Source organism: Diadema antillarum, unplaced genomic scaffold, assembly GCF_040938485.1.
Source record: "Diadema antillarum isolate AM-2024a unplaced genomic scaffold, OU_Dant_1.0 seq00001300_RagTag, whole genome shotgun sequence".
Lineage (NCBI taxonomy): Eukaryota > Metazoa > Echinodermata > Echinoidea > Diadematoida > Diadematidae > Diadema > Diadema antillarum.
In genome coordinates this window covers 259929-285068 of record NW_027272078.1, presented here as the reverse complement: position 1 = coordinate 285068, position 25140 = coordinate 259929, and the positions used below count along the sequence as shown (strand labels likewise).

At 35.8% G+C, this 25140-nt stretch overlaps 1 protein-coding gene across 1 annotated transcript in view; it reads left to right on the top strand.

Annotated features, from left to right (window-relative positions):
* Nucleotides 1-25140, top strand: part of LOC139708103 (uncharacterized) — a 58544-nt gene that overhangs the window by 30617 nt on the left and 2787 nt on the right. Inside the window, exons 13-16 of the mRNA XM_071620080.1 lie at nucleotides 1411-1475; nucleotides 14514-14626; nucleotides 14967-15120; nucleotides 17052-17285. Coding sequence (XP_071476181.1) covers nucleotides 1411-1475; nucleotides 14514-14626; nucleotides 14967-15120; nucleotides 17052-17250 — 531 coding nt within the window. The 3' untranslated portion in view covers nucleotides 17251-17285. The remainder of the gene's footprint in view (nucleotides 1-1410; nucleotides 1476-14513; nucleotides 14627-14966; nucleotides 15121-17051; nucleotides 17286-25140) is intronic.

The following is a 25140-nucleotide window of genomic DNA, read 5'->3' as shown; positions in this document are numbered from 1 at the left end:
ATATTTTGCAGAAACCTATTCACTTTGTTCAAATGGTCACAGAGAAATGTGAATCGTTGTGAAGCACGTCATGGATGTGATTCTTTCAAGTTTAGCACTTGGATGCTCTTGGAACTGCATCTTAAAGGGATCGTACAGTTTTGGTTGAGACATAATTTCAGGTTTCTAACATTTTTTGGTGAGATAATGAGAAACCTCTTATGAATTATAAAAGAGCATGTAATTCTATGAGGAATTCAACGTTTATTTGATGAAAATTGTTTTTGAAAATGGCTGAGATATCCAAAAAAGAGCGATTCTAATAAAGTGTGGGATCCACACTTTATTACGATCGCTTTGTTTTACTTTGTTTTTGGATGTGTCATTTATTCCATACCAGATTTTCATCAAATAAATTTTGAATTCCTTTTAAAATGGTATGCTCTGTACTATATCATAAGTGTTTTCTTGGTATCTCGCAAAAAGTTAAAAGCCCAATTCTCATCTTCACCAATACTGTACTATCCCTTTAATGTGTAAACACAATGGACAGAACTTGGAGGGAAGGGATTCCTGACATACTCTACAAATATCCTCATTGACCACTGAAGCATAATCGGATGGAGTTTTCTGCAAGATGTGGGTAATAAGTTATAGTTCCATACCTTGAAATTGTATTTGGATTGATTCACTATTTTTAAAGTTATCATTACCGAAGGTCCCATTGTACTTTTTTTTTTGACATATGGTACAGTGCACTCCCGTTATGAGGAACATGGTTATTATGAAATTGTGTTTACAACAAAGTAAAAATTCAGGCCAGAATATTATCTGCTCTCTGTTTTGTTTTGTTTTGTTTTGTTTTGTTTTGTTTTGTTTTTTAAATTGTTTAATGGTTTGGTTATAACGAAATTTAGATATATCAATAGAAAAGTGCCGGTCCAGAGGACTTTGTTATAACGGGAGTCCACTGTACCTCGTTTAATTTGTATTCCAGCTTTTCTGTTTTGTGTGTGTATCCTCGTATTATTAATCCCAGGTCAAAGTTTTATTGAAATGAAGAAAATTGCAAAATCATTGTTTTATTGTGGCTGTGTTTGAAACATAGTGTTTGCTTGAGGATTCTGCTTGAGGCTGCTTGAATAGTTTGATTTCACTTCATGTCTTGACGTTAGAATATTGTAGCCTCCCTGCTTTCGAAATTGTTTTGTCTGATTTTATTATCAAAATTGATCAATATTTTTGCCTACTCATGCTTCTCCCTGTTGACTTTGGAATCTCCCTGATATCAAAATGTGAATGCTACTAGCCATGAAGTGGGCAGATCTCGATTAGAAACTTAAATTTAGGGAATATTTTGTTGCTGGGGCAATATTTGCAGTCATGATTATGATTTATTTCTCATCATTGCTTGTGACATTTCATTTACAGCCATATGACCAGTCCAGGCAGAACTATAACCAACAAGATTCATACAGGCCCCCGGAGCAAGAGAGGTCAGTAGAAACAGACCTGTTTGACTCTTCTGTGGTGCACGCTGTCATCTCCCGGATGACTCTTCTGATCCTTTTTTACTCTTCTCTGACTCATTCCCGACTCTTCCATTGCTCTTTGACACTTTTGTTACTCTTTCCTGGTGTGTGACCAATTAATATTTCATGGATTTAACCATCTTTCTCATTTTGATTTTATGTCTTTTCCATTATTGTTCATCCCATTTTTATGCCTCCGCCACGAAGTGGTGCCGGAGGCATTATGTTTTCGGGTTGTCCGTCCGTCCGTCCTTCCGTCCGTCCGTCCGTCCTTCCGTCCGTCCTTCCGTCCGTCCTTCCGTCCGTCCTTCCGTCCGTCCGTAATGAATTTTGTGGACAGGGTAACTATCAAAACCTTTTGAGGTATCCTAATGAAACTTGGCATGTATGTGTATTAGGGGGTGAAGTTGTGCCTATCAACTTTTGGCTGCACATGCTCAAGGTCAAAGGTCAAAAGGTCAAGGTCAAATGCTTAAAATTTCACCATTTCCCCCATATCTATGCAATGCCTGAAGATATTTTCTTGAAACTTAGTGTATACATGCATTACGCAATTAAGATTCTCTGGTGAAAGTTTGGGGTCATGAGGTCAATAGGTCAAAGGTCAAAAGGTCAAGTAAAATGTTAAAATTTCACTTTTTTCTCTGTATCTTGGAAATTGTTCAAGGTATCTTTATGGAACAAAGTATATACATGTATGCATGTACTGACTGGCAGTGGTTATCTAGGGAATTTGGGGTTCATGGGGTCAAAGGTCAGGGGTCAAAGGTCAAGGGCAATACTTCAAAATGTTACTATTTTCCTTATATTTATGCAATGCCAGCAGGATTATTTTTTTAAAACTTGATGTATGCATGTATAACCCACTAGAGATTCTCAGGGATTTTTTTTTTTTGCCAAGATGGTCAAAGGTCAAAAGGTCAAAGATCAAGTGAAAGTGCTGAACTTACTTTTTTTCCATATCTCGGAAGTGGCTCAAGTTATCTTTAAACTTAACATATATTTATGTGTGTTCTGCCTGACAGTGATTCTCTTATGAATCAAAGGCCAGATGAAAATGATAACAATTTACTGTTCAATGCAGAAATTGCCCTTTTTCTCCATACCTTGAAAATTACTCAAGTGTGTAAACTTATGAAAGGGTCAAAGTCGAAGTTAAAGTTCTTAAATCCCCAAATACATGCTCTCCTATTCATCCAATTAAACATAGGTCAAGGAAGGTGAACATTCGATACATTTGTGACAAATATGTCATTTTAATATTTTGCCAATTTTGTGAAAATGTAATCACACAATGTCCACATGTACTATTAGTGCAGTCGGAAAGGGGGGTTCCCATGCACCCCAAACATATATTTTTTTAATCTACTTCATCTAGACCAATTTTTTGCGTAGATTTCAAAAATGCAATGTTAACAGGTCAAAGCGTGTCCCATAGTGATCAAAAATCTGTTTCCATGGTAACGCATGGTGAAAATGTCAGTATCTCATAAAAATACATGTAACCTTTGATAAAATTGTTCAATTATCACGGCTTTGGTATCAAATTAAAGAAAATTAAATTATCTATATGATGATACCAATTATGTAGGGGGTTATACCAATCTTTATATTAATTTTGAGGCCAGAATTCAATTTTTTCACATTTTTTTGCAAAAATGCATTTTTACCATAATACTAATCTATCTCTAAATCATACCAAAACAAACTCAATTTGTTTGAATATTCTTCAAAATTATACCAAATATGTATGTAATAAAATGTGAAAATTTCGTAGATATTGCTCAAATAACAAGAAAGTTATGGCCATCCAAAGTTGACATTGACACCTGTCAAGAATTGGTCAAGAATTTCCAGATGGATGATGATGCGCGCCCTCTATTGTGGAGAAATAAGCAAGCTTACTTGTGATAGGACAAAAGTTTTTGTGAGAAGCTTTATTGTTTGGATCAGACCGGGACCAGTCAAAGAAATCTGCCACAAATCAAACCTCTGACCCTTGTATCTGATTGCATGTTGTGTCATATTATTGTTTTTAAAGCCATTCTGCAACATACATTTATTTTTGCCTAAAAGCAAAGTACCAAAAAAACTTCATCTATTGAAGCTTTTCCACTACAAGTTTATGTTCTTCAAATTCATGAAAATTCTTCCGTCGAGATATTTTCATTGCAACTGATTGACAAATTGCCCTACATCGACATAAATAAGCACTGAATTGATCAGTGTTTTAGTAGTAGCCATGATAAAAAATCATGGGCGTACATACTCGAGCAGGATTCGAACCTACGACCTCCTGATCACCGGACAGGCGTCATCTCCACTAGACCACCGAGCTTTCGCCCGACAGCAAGTGTTGGTTCTAATCCTTATAGCATGCAGCGGGTACTGCTTTGTTATTCAAATTCATGAAAATTCTTCCGTCGGTGATCAGGAGGTCGTAGGTTCGAATCCTGCTCGAGTATGTACGCCCATGATTTTTTATCATGGCTACTACTAAAACACTGATCAATTCAGTGCTTATTTATGTCGATGTAGGGCAATTTGTCAATCAGTTGCAATGAAAACATCTCGACGGAAGAATTTTCATGAATTTGAATAACAAAGCAGTACCCGCTGCATGCTATAAGGATTAGAACCAACACTTGCTGTCGGGCGAAAGCTCGGTGGTCTAGTGGAGATGACGCCTGTCCGGTGATCAGGAGGTCGTAGGTTCGAATCCTGCTCGAGTATGTACGCCCATGATTTTTTATCATGGCTACTACTAAAACACTGATCAATTCAGTGCTTATTTATGTCGATGTAGGGCAATTTGTCAATCAGTTGCAATGAAAACATCTCGACGGAAGAATTTTCATGAATTTGAATAACAAAGCAGTACCCGCTGCATGCTATAAGGATTAGAACCAACACTTGCTGTCGGGCGAAAGCTCGGTGGTCTAGTGGAGATGACGCCTGTCCGGTGATCAGGAGGTCGTAGGTTCGAATCCTGCTCGAGTACGTACGCCCATGATTTTTTATCATGGCTACTACTAAAACACTGATCAATTCAGTGCTTATTTATGTCGATGTAGGGCAATTTGTCAATCAGTTGCAAGTTTATGTTCAGTGAACTTCAGTCTCACATGTTTAAAAATGTGTTAGGATTTAGGTGTGACATGAAATCAGAACTTGTTCATGTGCTGTGTTGAATTGAGTTGAATTTACTGATATTTAAAGAGAACATCTATGAATAGATTGTTATTTGTATAGTTACTTTGCTGAGTGTGAAAGTAACATATTACAAGATTAGTTTGATGGAATGATACTGTCTGTAACATAATACTAGTTTTGGTGTAGACCTTAGTTCTGTAGACTCCACATAATTTTGTATTCATTATGATAGATCTGTAATGTTAGAGTCTAGTTCTATGTAATTAATTGATGGTGAAAACTAAAAGTAAACAGAAGCACCAAAATGTTATCTAAATTTGCAATATTTCATGAGGTATATTTTCATGCCTCTGCACTGAAGGTGGCGGATCCGGGGGGAGGGGGGGGGGGGGGCATTGGGGCACATCCAACAGGATTGGCATTTACTGTACATCCTCTCACTAAATAGATATTTTGAAGCAATGCTTCTCCTATCATTTCCACGACATTTATTGATATAAAAGTGTGTAGCTGTATTGCTGGAACTACTTCTAAAACCATGCACGAAAGAACGTCGGTGTTTGCGTTCATAGTATCCGTGTGATGTAATTACGGGGCTTGAGCGGCGGTGTTTATTTTGGACACTTCCCAGGGGATTGCTTTTGAATGTTGACCTTTTTAACAATATAGTTAATGTAGAGCATTTTTTCTTTTTGTAATTATATTGCATTTCATACAAACAAAAGGGCAATCGCTGTACAACCGTAACGACAATGTGAAGGCATGGTAAATTGAAACATATTTGTGCTATATGCTGGTGCATTGCCCTGGGGGTTGGATGGTTTTGAACAAATCCCACTCGGTTGCCTTTGAATGTGTACCCCTTTGACTATGGTGATTGTAAAGCAGTGTCTCTATACCATTTAAAAATCATGAAAAGTAGAGTGTCTATATTTACAACTCGGCAACGACTTTACATGCATGTACAAGTGAGTTTACTGTGGCATATAATGTATGTTTTGTTAATCTGTTTTGGGACCACGACGGTCAGGGCAGGGGTGATCTGGGCACTTCCTAAGGGCTTGACAAAATAGATATTTTAAAGCAACGTCTCCTATATCACCTTAATTGCATTTTACGAAAATAAAAGCGTATGTGCTACACAGGCGGAAGAGCTTTTCAGAGGCATGTAACCATGGAACATTTTTCGCGGTTGTACAGTGTATACTGCATGTTTTTCACTGCCTTTAGGATTAGTTTGAGCACCTCCCACAAGGTGGTCTCTACATGTGAACCCTTTGGACTGCATAGATATTGTGGATCAATGTTGTTATTTTATCTCTCCCCCGGCAATTTTTATAGAAAAAAAGTGTCTTGATGTGGCAGGAATCCAATTCAATAGAAATCAATTCAATTTCTATTTCATTTTTCGACAAGAACAGATCGACATCACTTTCTTTGTAACAGAAAATGAGGTGCGTAAAATTATGTCGAATGAGAAGAATGTACAATGATTGCACCATTCGATGATTATACATAATCACAAAACTCAAGTGATAGTCCTAAAACTCAAGGAACGACCCCTTTTTTTTGAGACATGCACTTTTGGAACGAATGTATATGGGCATTTCCGTGAGTTGTGCGACATGACCACCAAAATTTTACCCGCATATTTCAGGACAACTGATAATCTTACTTTGTTAGCCATAGTTTGAAGTGTGTGAAACCAACTTTACCTTTAAGAAAAGTTCCCTTTTGTGCATTTTTACACCTTTTGAAGCCAGAAAGCATTTTTTGACCTAAAAATCCCTAAAAATGCATTTTTGTTGCTCTTTGTGATTATTTTTTATATTTGAGGCTCAAATCAAACTTTGTTTGGTTTTACAAATCAAAAATATATTAATCTAGCAGAAAACAAAGTGGAGACCTCGATATAAGATATGTACTTCGGACACCAGCGTGCTCTTACATAGCTCGAGAAGCTGTTGTAACGTGAGTTACCGAAACATGAACTTTTTAACCTAGCAATTTTACTATGCCCAACTGAGACATGGTATTTTGGATTATCAAATAACTATGCAGCACACATCCAAGAAATATGATGGGACCTATAGTCTTTGCTTCAAATTCTCATAACAGAGGTCTTAAAATTGTAACGTGAGTTACCATGTAACGTGAGTTACCACAATGTAACGTGAGTTACCGACATGATTTTTCTTTAATACCAAGAAATTATATGAAGGTTGTGATTGTAAGTAACCAATGAGTACATGATTGCTGAACTCTTGTATTAAGATTCTATTTCCAGTATATTGTTATTCTCTTGGTCTCTCTCTATCACCAAACCAACTGGTCTACATGTACAATGTATTAATTACACATGTTCATCACATGTTAACTTCTGAAAGAAACTGTTCCATATTTACTATTTAATATTACAGTGCATGTATACTGATCTGTTACGAAAGGGTTTTAGTTGTTGAAAGACATTTCTTCTAAAGCTGCATGGACCTTGTTCCAGCAAATTATCAAAATTTTGTGATGACTATTAATAGCCTCCTGATTGGGATAATCACTGTATGATTACTCTTGAAAAGTTCTTGTTTTTGTAATTCAAGTGATTACTATTTGACATTTCATAGTTTATACCTACCTGTATAGACCAAAGCCATTGTTTATGAGGCTGAAACATTTACATGTATGAACAATTTTAAGATTGGAGCTCGCTTCCTGCTGTTTTTCTGAGATTTTTGAGAACTGAACATTGTGAATTTGACACGCTTATGTGTTTTATACTATTCTACTCTGAGGTTTTAGCTATATTGTTGCAAAATCCTACAATGAAACTTTTCCATGTTTACTATAATTTACTTTACATGCTGATCTATTACCAAAAACTTGTTGAATGTGAACCTCATTATCAGACATTTTCTTTAAGAGCTGGACAGTCATGTACACGTACCTTAAAGCAAAATATGAACATTTTGTGATATTAATAGTTAGCCTCCTGATCACAAAATATTTACTATTCATGTTTTTCACTGGGATTTACTGCTTCAGTCTGCTTGATTACTCTAGAAAATACTGGTATATACTTTTTACATGTATGTACAATTTAAATAATGGCTACTTGACATTTCATAGACCAAAGCCATTGTTTTTTAAGGCTAAAACATTTTATGAACATGTTTTATTAAACTGATCAATACTGGTAGCAGATAACTAAAATTTATCTGCAGTTTCTGTATTTCAAGTCTAATTTCTGTACCAGTTTCGTATAAGAATTTGTAAACAAATCAAACGTACAAACAATTGATTATTGAGTAATTCAAACAATTATTAAATGATTGGAATATGAATTGCATTGTTTAAAAGTTAAAAGATTTATTGAAATATTTCATTTCTGAACCTTTAAACTCTCCACAGACTACTTAAATGTACAGGTCTCTAGTCTCGTGACTCAGTGTATTGAATGGAATAGTTTATGGATGACTTGTTTTATCTTGATAGCCTGAAATCCATTTAAATCTAGTAAAATAAAAAAACAATCAAATCAAATTCTCAATTAAATCCTCAATTTCTGATGTATTTGTTAACTGGAAAAGAGGGTAATTTAATGAAATAGACTCTGTTTCATATCATTTTGTTGAATACAATTTTTGTCTCAGTACAAATGAAAGCTTGGAAAACGACTCAATTAAAAATGAAATTTATCTTCAAGTTGGTATTCTAAATGTAAAGTTTCCTGCCTTTTGGTAATCTCACGGATAAAATGGGATTGATTACTGTCAGATCAATGTTCAAATCAATTTAGATTCTTCATTCATGGAGTTTGTTTGTGAAAAAAAGTTGTCTCGGTAAGTTTTCTTTGGATTATCAAGACAAAAAATCGTCTTGTGATCATGTGGACAAACTGTAACGTGAGTTACCGTAACGTGAGTTACCGCTTCACATGACGATACCTGGAGAATATAAGACAATTTGAATTTTTACCATACTCGGTGATGTATGTTGTTAGTCCATGACTTTGACACAATAGACTTTAAAGTCTCTCTGTTTCTTGTTTGAGGAAACTTTTGAATATAAGACATGCCAAATTTTTGCATGTCCAAATTATGTAACGTGAGTTACCGACATTTGTAGTGTTTTTTCTCATAGTTCTCATAAGAGTCTGTGGATGTAATGTTGCTGTGAGGTAGGATGGAGGTGCATGATACTCATTCACATATAGTAACTCATATCACTTATTAGGTTTTAAGGATATTGATCTCAACAACCTAATTTTGAGTTCAAAACGTAACGTGAGTTACCGTGGAAATGCCCATATAGCGTTGATATTTGCGTTACAAAGGTCATGTATAGAGGCAATTAATGTGTGCACTTCCCATATAGTAGGCTCCCTTCGAATGATAACCACTTTAGCTATGTCAGTGTAAGTTAAAATTACAGAGCAATACATCGTATGTTGACTCCATTGAATTTCATTAAATACAAGTTTCTGGCCTAGAGGACCAGAAGGACTGTTTAAAGGCATGTATTCATAGAACATATTCATGTATTTGCGCTGGTACATGATTATTGCATGTCTTAGACTATCTTTGGGTGGGGTAATTTTGGGCACCCTCCATGTGGTTGTCTTCGTATGTGAACCATTTTCCCCTTATACTAAGATATTGTAGAACAACAATTCTTCGAGAACTTCCACTGAATTTTAATGGAAATGAAATGAATAGGACGTTATGTACAGAGTTTTTTTTTTCCGCTTCAAACAGCTGTATTCATGTGTGTATATGTTTTGTACCGGGCCGTGAGGGTATAGGGATAAATTCGGGTACCTCCCTGCATGCGAGCCACTTTGACTGTGCACCACTTTTTAAAGATGTACACATTGTAGAAAAATGTCTCTCCTGTCAATGCCAAATGTATTTCATGGAAATAACAAAGTCTTTGCTAGACGGTGAAACGACTTTAGAATAAAGTCTTGTACGCTTATGTATAGAACAACGGAAATCGTGTTGGTTGATGCATGTTTTGTAAATTAATGGTCGTGGGGATAATATGCTCGACTGGGGTAACTTTTGGGCACTACCCACAGGGTTTCCTTTGACTGTGCCATCTTCAATATCTCAAAACCCTCAAGGATGCAAGAGCTTAATCATCGAGATTCGAACAAACCACCCTCCAAATAGAGTTCATTCATTACAAAATTACCGTAGACAAATTATAGATGTTGACACTTGTTTAATTTCGTACTTTGATTCTACGTAATATTAATGGATAAGCTATCATTATCTGTCTGATAACAAACTCTAATCTTATAATAATAATTAATGCTAGTTTACTAATGCTGTAAAGTTTGTTTTTGGTGAAGAGAAACTGAAATATCATATTTGAACACTCTTGATATGCTCATATCGAGCACTTTGATGCATCAGAATATTCCCTTGGCTCGGAACCCTTTGCATATCATGCAAATGAGGCCCAGACTATGTACATGGTGAAATGTTTGCATCGCACTAGTGACATTGTAAACATAGGTTTCAACACTTTCGGTGTTCCAATCTGAAAACTAGAAGCCCAGTTTTCATGGAAACACTGTATTTTTATCATAATGGGAGCTAATTTGCATATTATGGAAATTTAGCCACTTTGCCCCACTGGATTTCTTGGGACTTTTTGTATATGGTGTTTAGGAGCCCATAACAAGTATAGCACTGCAGTGGAATTCCTACTGGTGCCATTAGTGTTGGGTGAAACCCTATTTGACTGGACTAATGTGATCTATGACAAAATGTGTATCCAGTGTCTGTTAACAGTGCTTCATTTCTTTCAGAAGTACAGTATTTGTTGTAGTAGTCCATCGAGTATAATGAGCTTGCTCTGGTATCGTACAGAAGTTCATGCAGGACCCGTTTCACCAACATTGATTTCAGTGAGATCAGTGCCACTTAGTGTTTTCAGTTTCACTTAGCAAGTCCTCATGACTGAAACATACCAATCAGAAAAGTGAGATAGCGAGACTGAAACCAGTGAAGTGAAACTGAAACCAATGAAAAGTTTGTTGAAACACCCTACAGGACTGCAAGAAAGGAAAAGGCATGAACTAACCATTTTTATTGCATGGGATTGGGGGCGGAGGTAGAGGAGGGTCTCATTTTATGAGAAATTGACTTAATCTATGTTCTGTGCCAAATTGACTTGAACGAAATGTCAGCTTGTCCCAAATGCGAAACAAAAAACAAAAAATCCTGCAACTGGGATGGAATATATAATATATATAATACACCACTAAAAATGAAAATTGTGATTTCTGGACAGCTGTGTTATAATGGCTACAGGCAAGTTTGAGTGTAACCATGGTAGCTATGGTCTCTAACAGGTTAGGTCTCAACTCCAGTCAATTAGATAGCTATGAATTTGCATACTTATGTAAATTTAAAATGGTGTTTAACGTTCAGAAGGTGTTGCATTTTTTTTGTTTGAGAAAAACATTGTTTTTAGCATAAAATTGCCATAGAAATGACCTAATTTGGGCTCAGATTTTTTGAAAAAGAGTTCAATTTTGTGCCCAATTTTGTTTAAAGAAAGGCAGGAAATAAGAAATACATATACTAGAAACTAATCTCATGATTAAAGGGACTGTACAGTACTGTTTGAGGTAGGGATTCATGTTTTGAACATTCCTAAGTGAGGTAATGAAAAGCCTCTTATGAAATATAAAAGAGCATGTAATTTTAAGGATTCAACGTTTATTTGATGAAAATTGGTTTTAAAATGGCTGAGATATCCAAAAAAGTTCTAATAATAAAAGGCGACATGCCACAACTTTATTAGGATCTCTTTGTTTAACCTTGTCTTTGGATATCTCAGCCATTTCAAAACCAATTTTCATCGAATAAACTTTTGATACCCCTTAGACTGCATGCTCTTTGACATCTTATAGAATGGTTTCTGAATATCTCGCAAAACGTTAAAAGCTAAATCTTCACCTCGACCAGAACTGTACACACCCTTTAAAATGTCAGTTGTACAATGAACACTTGAGGTATCCTAAAATTCCCATTCATTTATCTGGTTTGTGGGGTGGCCTGCTGATGATGTCATTTCGGCGTGTTCCGAAGCAGAACTTCTTGGTAAATTTTACTGGTAAGTTGTTAAGACATATACTTTCAAATACAAAATTTGTTTGTTATACGATAGTTGCCAGTTGACCCCAAAATTCAGCCTCAGTTCCCTGGCCTATAGACTTACAGTTGAAATCAACCACTAGTATATAATCAATTTTAAACAGGGCCCCGGTATTACGAAATCCTATTGTTCGATTCCAGCTATTCGCATGCCCTCGATCGAAAACGTGCACCGTATACCCGAATAGTATACTAGTACTGTACTGTACTACTATGTGAACCAATGATTTTTTTTTTGACTACTCGCCCCCCCCCCCCCCCCCCCAGCAGCGCGCTGCAAAAACTACTACCCTGACCTCAAAATTGATATGAAGATTAGTATAAATTCCGTGTGATGATTGGTATATCATTCAAAGAATTTAATACTCTTCATTTGAATTTGACATTTAAATCATGATAAGTGAACAATTGTATAAAAAAAATATTACATACATTTTAAGGAAATTCTGACATCTCCATCATGCGTTGCCTTGGTAACAGATTTTTTTTTTTTGCCACCATGGGACACTCTTTGACCTGTTAATGCATTTCTTTTAATTCTACCCACAAAACTGGTCTAGATGACCCACTTTATCACATCCAACTTCATTCTCATGCTTTTGGAACCAAATTATGATGACTGAAATGTTTAAATGAGATTATTCAACAATAGAGGGCGTACATCACACTCCCACCTGCACATTCTTGACATGCTTGAATGTCAACTTTGGATGGCCGTAACTTTCTTATTATTTGAGCAATATCTATGAAATTTTCACATTGTATTGCATACATATTGAGTATAATTTTGAAGAATATTCAAACAAATTGAATATGTTTTGGTATGATTTAGAGATAGATACGTTTTATGGTAAAATTGCATTTTTGCTAAAAAATGTGAAAAAATTGTATTCTGGCCTCAAAATTAAGATGAAGGTTGGTATAACACCCTACACAATTGGTATCATCATATAGATAATTTAATTTTCTTTAATTTGATACCAAAGCCATGATAATTGAACAATTTTATCAAAGGTTACATGTATTTTTATGAGATACTGACATTTTCACCATGCGTTACCATGGAAACGGATTTTTGACCACTATGGGACACGCTTTGACTTGTTAACATTGCATTTTTGAAATCTACGCACAAAACTGGTCTAGATGATGTAGATTAAAAAAATATATGTTTGGGGTGCATGGGAACCCCTTTCTCCTACTAGACTATATAGACCTGTTAGGAGAATCATGCATTATGGCGGAGGCATACCAGTCGCCATAGCGACATTTCTAGTTTTTTTCTACTTTCTGTAGAGCATATCACATTTCCTGACTACATGAGTGAAGCTTGTAGAGGGGGCTTTTCCTCCCACACTTCAATTTTCATTGTGTATGACATTTGATCTCTTAACTGGTGGAATGGTAGTACACACATTTCATATCTTTTTCTTCAGTAGATATCTGTATGCAGCACCTACTGTAAACGTGGAAATTTTCGCGATACATTAATTTTCGCGGATTTCGCGCTACGTTCGGCTAGCGCGAATTCAAAAATGCGCGAATATATCTTCGCAATTTTCTATGCACATTTTGAACGGACTGAATTGTGTGCGATTTGTCGATAATACTGCTACGAAGTACAGACATGTTTACGCATATAGCAGTATCATCGCACGCACCGCACGCACCACGAGCCCATGGCCGATTGGTGTGCTACATTCCCGCGACTACAGTACTAGTACTACAGTACATAAATACACATGTACTCCGTAGTTGAGCGCTTGTACTCACACTCGTGCCGCTCGCTACGTCGCTTATCGTACGCTGGCATCGCTGGATGAAAACAGAGACTGTGTATTAACCCGCTGCGGAGCGCGAATATGTTTTCGAGCCGCTCAGCGCGAAAAATTAATCGCGCGAAAATATTGACGTTTACAGTATTTGGAATGTAGCTCTCTGATTGGTCGATTGCCCATCATGTGACATTTAGTAAAAAGTTCCATTGCACGTTCTGGTTGTCAGCTGTGCAACTTTATTTGAGCAAAATGTTCCATTGCACGGCTCTGATGTCACAACAAACAAACATGTGCCGCGCGCACTCAACAATTACAAGCGCGTTCACAAGTGCGTACTTTTGTCACTCATTTTTGTAAACAACTTCATTTCGCATACGTACGTACACGGTGATTGTGACTGTGAGGCTACTCATTCGTCTTTAACGGAAAATGGTTGCCATTTCTGTGCTAAATTCAAGAATCTGTGAGTACCAAATCTGTTGATGTTCGAGGTGTTGTATAAAACAAATAGTGTATGGTCTTTACTCGTGCAATGGAACCAGATTTCGCATTGGGTGAAAGATGAGGCGCACTATTCAACTCGGCTTCGCCTCGAATAGAGCGCCTGTATATTTCGCCTCGTTGAATAGAGTGCCTCTATCTTTCACCTCGTGCGAAATCTTGTACCATCGCACTCTTGACCATTCTCTATTTGTATACTGTTGAACTTCTCCGAGGATGACTGCCTAGTGCAGCAGAAAAGTGGTCACTAGAGCAGGTTCAGTAGATAGAGCTTTTCTAAAGGAGACTGCTTAGTGCAGCAGAATATGTAAGGAAAATGTCAGTGTTGTAATATGTTCCTTTATGCATTGCTCAATGTATTTTAAGAAGATATTTGATGTTTTATTGTTTATCTTTCTCTGTAGACAACCATCCCCTGCTCCTCAGCTCAGCGAAGCAGAATTTGAGGAGATTATGAACAGGAATCGAAACGTTTCGTCCAGTGCCATTGCCAGAGCAGTCAATGATGCCTCGTCAGGTGAGTTTCCTGAGAAAAGCTCAAAAAACCTGAGTGAATTGATTGCTATAATATACCAATATGTGCAGACATGACCTAATCAAACACAAATTGCATATTTTTACTATTAACCTTAACCAGGCCGGGCTTTTTTGGGTGTTCTGTGGCCAGGGGAAAAGTCCTGAAAAATGTCGAGGGGGGGGGGGGGGTTGAATCAACCCTCCCGGCCTTTTTAGGGTTAAGTTTCATAAGTACTGTCATCCGTCAGCATCACTTATGAGACAGGTGTACAATGAATGATGCCCTAAACAGCACAAACAGACATTTGATAAGTGTTTGTGCCTTCTTGTGCCGATTCCAGGATCCTACGCCAGTGCCATAGAGACACTCGTCACGGCCATCTCCTTGATTAAGAGGTCAAAGGTCGCCAACGATGACCGTTGTAAGCTCCTCATCAGCTCCCTGCAAGATTGCCTGCATGGCATTGAGACCAAGTCCTATGGCTCAGGATCGAGGTGAGACACTGTTCTAGTATGCTGTGTGTTCCCATTTTGAGATCCTTCGTGCTTTATTTTTCTTTCCCCAAAGCCTGATTGGTGTTACGGTGGTGAATAGGGGCTGTGCAGATGGACAGAGCTACAGAATTTTTAGCCGAAGGAGTAGGTAGAAGGAAAAAATAAACAGCTTTATAGTTGCTCCTTGTTAGTTTTTAAAACCAGGCTACACAAAGAGTGATGATGGATGGCAGTGAAGATGATGATGATGATGATAATGATAATGACGATCATGTTGATGATGATGACGATCATGTTGATGATGATAAGGATAATGACGATCATGTTGATGATGATGATCATGTCAATAATGATAGTGATAATGATGATCATGATGATGATAATGATGACGATCATGTTGATGATGATAATGATAATGACGATCATGTTGATGATGATGATGATAATGGTAATGATGATCATGTTGATGATAATGATAATGACGATCATGTTGATGATGATGATCATGTTGATGATAATGATAATAACGATCATGTTGATGATGATGATAATGATGATCATGTTGATGATAATGATAATGACAAACATGTTGATGATGATCATCAGGGGTCGCACTTAACTTTTTTTTTAACTAGCCAGGCGGACTACTTAGAATCAATTTTGACACTGAAGCAATATTTTGGCTAGCCAGACGGACTAGTAACTTCAGAATTTTATGATTTTTAGCTAGTCCGACGTGATTTTGGGTGGCCAATAGCCAGCGGACCATCGCCAATTTCGAACCCTGATCATGATGATGATGATAATGATAATGACGATCATGTTGATGATCATGTTGATGATGATGACAATGATGATAAGTATGATGATGACAATTATTATTTGGCTGTGTGTGTACTTTGCATCATGATCAGCGATCTGTCCTCGACAATTCGTTCTGGGGATGCAGTAATAAATCTGAGCGAACCAACCTTTGAACTCCATGGTATCCCCACACTACCAGGGGCTCGTTTCGTAAAACTTGTCATCAGTGACAACTGCCACATCCTATGACAAATTTGCTCTCAGCCAATCAGCTTCAAGGATTTCAGTAGCTTGTCAAATCTATGACAACTTGTCACTGATGACAAGTTTTATGAAACAGGCCCCAGGTTTTTTATCCATGAGACGACATCACTTTTATTAGCAAGCTAATGTGTTCAAAGCTGGTTCATGTGTGAGTGAAAAGAGAGCTTCGAGATCTCCCTTATTCTGCAGGGGGCTCCATAAAAAACGGAGCATAAATCTTGTATTGTCCTGACCAGAAAATATAAGACATTCTCTGATTTGGGAACTCCATTTGCCTATTAAAGGGATGGTTATAGTATTGGTTGGGATGAGGATTGAGCTTTCAACTCTCCACAAGACACTGAGAACCACTTATGAAATGTTATAGAGCACATCCTCTTTATAGAGCGCATCATTCTCAGAGGAATTCAAAGTTTATTTTCTGAAAATTGTTTTTGAAATGGCCGAGATATCCAGAAACAAAGTAAAACAAAGCAATCCTGATAAAAGGTTGGTCCCACCTTTTATTAGCATTGCTTGTTTGGGATATCTCAGCCTTTTCAAAACCGATTTTCATCAAATAAACATTGAATTCCACTCAAAAGTACATGCTCTTTCATATTTCAGAAGAGGTTTCCAGTATATCACCAAAAAGTTTGAAACATGCCAGGTCTCAAACAAAAGTATACCATCCCTTTAGCATGCATGTAACAAGCAAATATCTTCATGAGTGCTTGTTGGAAGAACCTCCCTTGCTACTATTTTGATCGGGGTTAGTAGCGATGTCCAAGTGAAATAACTGATTTTCTAGTTGTTCATGGCTGTGAAGGATAGAGAGGATTATGTGAATATCAAATTTTTGTAATGTTTTTTCCTTTTTCAAGGCGCAAGGACCGTGGATCCCGCGAAAGAGATTCTGAAGGGCGGCACAGATCGCGTGAGTCTCGCAGCTCGCGCCACAAGCGTGACCGTTCGAGGAGCCGTGAGCGGGAATACCGTGAGAGGAGCCGAGAGAGGGAGGACCGCGGAGAGCGTCATCGTGAGCGGGACCGAGATCGTGACCGAGAGTACCGCCGTCGCTAGAAGAGTCCCAACACGACGACGCCACCTGCTACATAGTAAGTGCCGAGTATTCATTGCAGCTGATATCAAGAAACGTGTTCTTGTGTCTGGGATTTTCAACAATTTGACCACTTTTTACACTGTTACACCCTCCACCCATCTTTTCCAGATGAAGAATATCTATTCTAAGGGTCGTTTGTGGACGTGCCAGAATTTTCAGCTGCAATCTAAAAATTATAGTGTGAAAGGGGAAAGAAACAGGAGGGGGAAAAAAAAAGTCTCAAATGGAAAATTGTGACATGCCCAAATTGTTGAATTACCTGAACATAAGCGCATGCCCAGCAGTACTAATACACTACATCTTTCTCTATGTATTAATGTGCTTTTTCTTTACTTGAGCAGGTTGTAGGTAAGTATGGACGAATTTAATTGTAACCAAACTGTAGCATGTGATATTTATTAGAGAACGCTTCTCTCTGCTCCCAAAGTGTTTTGCCTCTATCTAGCTAGTTACGCCAACTGGAGATGAGTTTGTGTATCAGTAATATCTTTGGCTGATAAAGGATGTGAACAACATGGAGATATTTTGGAGGTAAGTTATTCAGGTGAGTGTTTCTTGAATAAAAGATTTAGCACAAACATTACCACCACCAATAATACACATTTATTTATTAATTTATTTGTTTATTTAATTATTTACTTATATAATTCTATTTATTTAAATGTATTTATTTACTTATATATTTTTATTTGTATTTTCTCTATTAATGGTTTCATTCATCAGAATGATAAATCTATGTGCTCTCTGTCCCTCACAGGGTAACTTTGTTATTTCATCATTTTGAAATGGCCATTATTACTTCATGTGCAGTAAAGGTATTGTTTTGAAAAGATGTCATGGTAATTGAAAACTGTAATGTACAAATAGCACCAGACTCTGGAAATTTTTTTTGAGAGAGAGGTTCTCATGTAAGTAAAATCGCTTCTTCCTGTCTGTGGAGTAAATCTCATTGTAAATTGGATTCCTCCACTTGTCCTGTGCTTTCTTTAGGTCATGAATTCATTTTTGTTCTGTCTTTGCTCAAACTGACTCTCAAAGTTTACTTAATTGATTCTAATTTGTTATATACAAATCATTCCTGTAGTAACAAAAATGATAATAATGAAATCAAATAAATAATGCATTCATGTGGTCTGTATTGTGTATTGTCTATTTATATGAGCTGAAAATGTTAGCAAAGCAAAACTTTTATAAGCTGAATAATTTCAGTGCAGAGATCTTATAAATAGATATGAGCTAGAACAACTATTTATCAATCTTTGTGGACTGTGTGATAAGGAAAGCATGTGTTTAGGTTATGATGGTGTGTTGTGTGATCTTCAGGAAAAAAAAAAAAAAAACATAACAAAATCACTATTCTATATTTAGTAGAAATGATGCTTGTCAGCTCTGTTAAAAGTATTCTATCAAAACTTGCCTAGAGAAAAAGTGAGTGTCATTCCAAGGGTAGTTCAGAGACTACAATGTAGTGAGTTGATGCTCAATGACTAGTGTGGCAGGGATGTACAATAAACTTGAAATACTTCAAGTTTGTAATACTTGATACTAATCCATGAAAGTCAACACCCATGATTTCTACCTAAGTTTTAATTTCCGATAATTATGTTACAGCATGACTGACTTTGTCCAACTACAGTTTCTATGCCTAGCTATCTGTACCTTACGGATTCGATTCTTTGTAATTAAGATGTGGATATTGGTGGTCCTCCCTTTAAGTGTTGTGTTGAGTTATAGTGATCTTAAAATGTCTAGTGAAAGAGAGATCATATTCTAAGTAAATAACTGATGGTTTGGAGCAACAAATAGGTTTCATGGAACGTACATTTGATAAATGCAAGTGAAAAACATATTCATACCACATGAATTCAGATTCCCTGTAACAAAGTTTTTTACCTAGTTTGTTATCATACCATAATAAAACAGTGGCTGCACTTTTTGTGTTTGTGAGCCTGTGAGAATCCATTATATGTTCGGCAACACATGGTTTTAAAATTGCTGGCATATTTTCATAAAACTTTATGTATTAAATTTGAGGGAAAAAAAAAAAAACAAACATTTTGTATAATAACAGTTCTTAATTTTTTGTTATGAATTTGTGTTTGAGCTGTATGCCAGCTGTATAAGCCTTGCAAATTAAAATTAATTTCCAATTGAAATTTGTTTAAATTGTATAGACAATTGTATAGAGATGAAGTATGAATTTCTCATTGTATTATAGAGTTCATTATATACAAATCATACTTAAAGACAGTAAAAGTTAATGTAATACATGTTATATTAGACTTTGCATCAAACTATGATATCAGTCACTTCTTTTCAATTATTTTTTTCAATTTGTTGTTTTGGTCTCAGATTTTCGTGAAGTTTGGATTTATTACATCCATTTACTTAACACACTGGTATTTTCCAGCCAAATGTTATTGAGTATTATTTCATTATTTTCTAATTATTGTAGTGATTGTCCTGTTTGCATGAAACATTTGGTTCATGTGTTATTTACTTGTTGACTTTTTCCCTTCTTTTATTGATTGTCAATGATGCATTTCTTATAGTCAGTTTTGTTTGAAGTTGAATAGTTTTCCTGTTTATACTAGTATACTTTGTTCCGTGTTTGATTACAAAATGATTTTTTTTTTCCTGTGCCCAGAATTGTGGCAAAGACAGTAGTAGGCTTCTTATTTTAATATTCTTGATGATCCATAACACTTAGGAATGAGTGACATGTGCAAATTAATTGACATCTAGCAGAGGGATTCTTTCTTTTTTTTTTAAGGGGATGATGTTGCTTTCTTGTATCAGTTCGTTTGTAGAGTTCGATGAATTGCCAATTGTTAAGTAAGCTATGATGCCAAATTTTTGTCTCTTTTGCTTTAAATTCACTAATAGAATCTCAGCGAGGAATTCAATATTTGAATTTTGCATATTTTAGTTCTTTATTATGTGATATGTCCATACACAGCCAAAAACTATGACACAGACATTGTGCCTTTTCACTTTGAGCTTTTAGACATGAATCTGTGTTGCGGCTGATGTATAGGTGCTAATTTTGTCTTGGTAGTGGTACGCTCAGGTATTCAACTTGTGATAGAATCAAATAATCCCAATGTTGAAAAAACAAAAAATAGGATTTTTATTCTACTCAAGATATATACTTGCTGTTATGCCCTAATTGTGATAATTGTATAAACAATGTCATAAAATTTTGTATGATTCAGTCATGATACGTTGTGAGGGAAGTGTGTTTCAGGTCAATGACAAAAAACAGGGAACCAAAGGGCATACAGTTTTGTTTTTTTCTTTCTTTCTTTTGATAGAGGTAATATTTCCGTTCAGATAAGGCATTTATGGTGTAGTAGAGTACATTTAAGAGCTTAACCCTTATCATTCAAGAGTGGTAATCTTTTCATAGTCTACATATAGTTCACTGTAATCTCATATCATTGCAATACTTCAAACCGGCATATACGTGTATGCACTGTCATAGGCAGCCATGGAAGCACTCAGTATACTATTGTATCACATACTATATTGTTACAGCCTCCCAATCATCATGCCAAATGCCAACATGAAAGATAGTATTGAAGACCCAACACTTGAAAATTAACTTATCCTCATTCAAATTGATAAAAAGAACTGAAAGTCATCCGTGTATGTACGAATTCAACATGAAATGTTTATGATAACTTGGGATCATATATGGGTCTGTTTAGGCAGGCAGTGATATATATGCAGCGTGCTGATGTTTTGTGTAGGTTGAAACGCTACAAATGGTTTCCATTGGTGGAATTGGCAGTATATGTACAGTACATTTTCATTTTCCTCTAATGGCCTGAATTTATTTTCTCTTTAATGTATGGTGTACTGTTCTTTACATTGATTTGGGTAGACTTTTGCTAGTGCTAAGATCTAGTTTGAACTTGACATTGACAAAATATATATTCCTATATATATTTTTAAATGATATCTCATGAGTATCAGTGGGAATTCTTCTGGAGTCCTTTTCCTTGAATTTTTTGTTATTCTTTCTTTATTGTCTGGGCTCTATTTCTCTGTGTCTGTCCTGAAATGAAGTGTATATGTACAACTAGTGCTGAAATATAAATTCAGTGATAACAATGCTTGGAAATAAAAGGATGAATAATATCCAAACCCTGAAGGGGAATTCCCTAACAGTTACATAAAATGGTTTGTATTACATCCGGCACTATTAACTTGTGGCTCATAAAAGGAAAAAAAAAATGTTCAGTAGCAATATCTTTGTGTGAATACAGAAGCAGAGTGCTCTGACAGTAAGGTTATAGAAGTTTCAAGTCTTCTATTCAAATCAAGCGCAACCTATTACCGTAAGCGTCGATATTTTCGCATGATTGATTTTTTGCGCTGAGTGGCTCAAAAACATATTCCTGAGTTCTTGAATCCGCAGTGTGCAATTGTCAGCCCATTCAAAATGTGCATAAAAAATTGTGAAGACATTTTCACAGGTTTTAGTAGAATTTGCGCCAGCCAGAAGTAATGCAAAATACACGAAAATTAATGGTAAAGGTACACAAGATATGTATGCCTTAGGATACTTTCATTCCACATCATTTACAAGCCAGTTGTAGTTGATTAGTGGTTTCTATCAATTAAATACTATTTTGCTGTTACCGTGAATTTGATGTTATTGCAAACCGAAGTCGTACAGTTAGATGTCAAGTTTGAAATACATTCAATGTTTCATTTATCTAGTGTATTAAATACTTTTTTTTCTTTCAAATTAATTATGCAATGTAGATTTAATGCATATTACATAAATTATGTTGTAAGAAGTTACCATTCCCAAGAGCAAGTAGATATTTGCTTAGTCTTTGGTAAATTGTTAAGTTTTTGTCCTGTATAGGACAAAATTGTGTTTGTAGAGAGGGATTTGCCTTTTGAAATGATTTTTTTTTTCAGTTATATTTTTGCCAGTGCACAGGGTGACACTAAAGGAAAAGCTGTAAGAGTTATGTTTGTAACTGTAAACATGCCCTCCAGTTTACATCAATCATGTTAAAAAAGAACAAAAATCTTATGCATAGCTTAGATTATTTTACTGCAGCACACTTACAATATGAAACATGTGGTTTAAATCTCACCTTTTGTTAAACCATCTAACCTCAAGTCAAATGCAAACTGTATTCAATATTTAAGTCCCAATGTAAATTAAAGGTATCCATACCAGTGCCCGAAACCAAAACTTTAATTGACTTTAGTATTTCTACTGAAAAGAGGTGTGCTCATGAAATCTAGAATTTATCCATTTCCAATTCTTACCTATGTTATGTCTGACAATTGTACCACTCTTAACACCTGTATTCAGGCAAAAGATTTAATCTTAAACATTTTAAATATTTAAACATGTACACCTAAATGAAAGGATAGGATCTATTATAACACATAACTGATAGGGGAAGAATAAGAATAACTTATCTTAATGAAAAGTAGAATACCAATTCATGTACATACATGTTGTTATGGGACTTATTTTGATACAATGTTTTGAATATCTGTGTGTGGATAAAGTACTGGTTTTTATCTGTGCCTCACCCCAACATCCTGAAAAATTGTAGGCTGTCGTTTGATTTGATAAAATTAGCACTTTCTTGAAATAATTCATTTCAGCATGTGCTAAGCACACAAGCTGGTACTGTGTGTGGTCAAAAGTGCTTCACTATATTGAGATTAGCTCAGTTCTGGTCTGTTGGTAGTATTTGAAAAGTTGTTTTACACCTCAGTTGAAGATCTTTACAAATTATAACAATTTTTAATCTATTCCTGTACTTCTCTGATTCATGTAGAAAATACCATTATGGAAATCTTTGCGACCCATTTATAGGTAACGACTTTGCAAGTGCCATAAACTAAACACATAAATGTATTAGATTTGAAGTCAGAAATGAAGATTATGTTTTCTATCAACTCAAGCCAAAGCACTTTACCCTTGCCTTGCAAAAGTAACAAAAATATGTGCTTCTGCAATAGTTTTTCTGTAAACATATCCAGGTTTGCTTGTTTGTTTGTTTGTTTTTGTGTTGTTATTTTTCACTTACTTCATCAGAATGTTCCAAGTAGTAGTTTTAGAAGCATCTTTATTATCAAAAGATTTCTTGTCACCAAATCGGCAACTATAGAAATCTGTAGATATCTTAAGTTGGCCAGGGTAGTAGATATGACTGACATTTTCGCCCATGTCTTTAACCAATGTAATGCATAGTATCACACTTCAGTGTTATCATAATGCAAAGGGCTTCAGATATCCGCTGAGTATGCACTTTTGTATTGATTTGTTGACAGACCTTATCAAGTTCATAGCGAAGACCTTGATCCGTCACAAAATTAGATCTGTAAACAGTTATTGAATGATTTGCCAGGGATGGTTCTTTGACGCACCACTTGAATCTGGTTTTATCTGGCAAGGATCACTTGTTGTGATTGGTATGTAAGTTCTGGCTGAAGGCAGCATGTGTGTGTGTGTGTGTGTGTGTGTATGTGAGTGGGGGCCTAGTGTTGGCATGTTTGTGTCATTAGTGCTGCTTTTACAACCAGTCAATCAAGCGTGTTTGCTCATTAAAGGGATGGTACAGTTTCGGTTGCGATGGAGCTTGAGGTTTCCATGTTTTTGTTTTGTTTTGTTTTTTTATGATGATTTTTTGAGATAATAAGAAACCCCTTTTGAAATATGAAGTATATAATTCTAGGAGGAATTCAAAGTTTATTTGATAAAAATTGGTTTTGAAATGGCTGAGATATCAAAAACAAAGCATTCCTAATGCTACAAGGTGGGACCAACTTCTTATTAGAATTGCTTTGTTTTACTTTGTTTTTAGATATCTCAGCCACTTCAGAACCAATTTTTGTCAAATAAACTTTGACTACTTTTTAGAGTTGTATGCTTTTCAACATGTCATGAAGTGGTTTCGAAGTATCTCGCAAAAGTTAAAAGCTGAATTCTTATCTTGACCAACACTGTACCACCTTTTTAAACCAAGTTAATGGCTATGCTTCTAAAGGGCAGTGAGGAACACATGGTTTACTCAGTATTCCTTTTTTATTGTAGTTTTAAATGTGTGTATTTTGGCTTGATGAGATACTTGAAAATGATACACCCATGAGATTAGATACTCGGGAGAGCCACTTTCCTGAGATAAGGAAGGGGAAAAAAGAGGGTACTAGTCAAAGAGATACACGCTGGTACATACAGTGTAAATATTTTATTGCAGGCAGCTACATAATGTTTGATTTTCACTTTATTTGTAATTACATTAAGTCTTTCTTTTTTTTTGTACTGTGCAGATGAACTTCCTTTTTGCTGTTGTGCAAAAAACAAATAACAAAGAGTTTTTCTGCATTTGCAAACAACCAGTTTCTTCTCATTTTGTATATGTTAAGTTGTTTTGTAATATAGAAAAATGAAGCGTATTTTACATTATATACATTGAATTTTGGTTGATAAATTCCCACCAGTTGTTTTGAATTACATAGTAGATTGAAAGTTCGGGACTCACTCTAACCAAAGAGGCTGTTCAAGTAGCCATTCCATTCTGAAATGAGTTAAAAACAGTTTATTGAAACACGTATGCATGTACATTGGTTGTGGGTCGAGTTCACAAACTTATATTTTCAAAACACAGCTGATTGGCTGTACAGATAATGCCTGAAGTGAATTCTTGAATATAAATAATTGCAATGGTACCATTGTACATTTTGTGTCCTTTTTGCATGACTTTCTACATCCAAATTTTGGTTCCCTGGCCAAGCAGTTCATCCAATAATTTGATAGTAATTGAAATGTTGTAATTTTGTGACATTTTGTGAGAGAAGGTGAATCT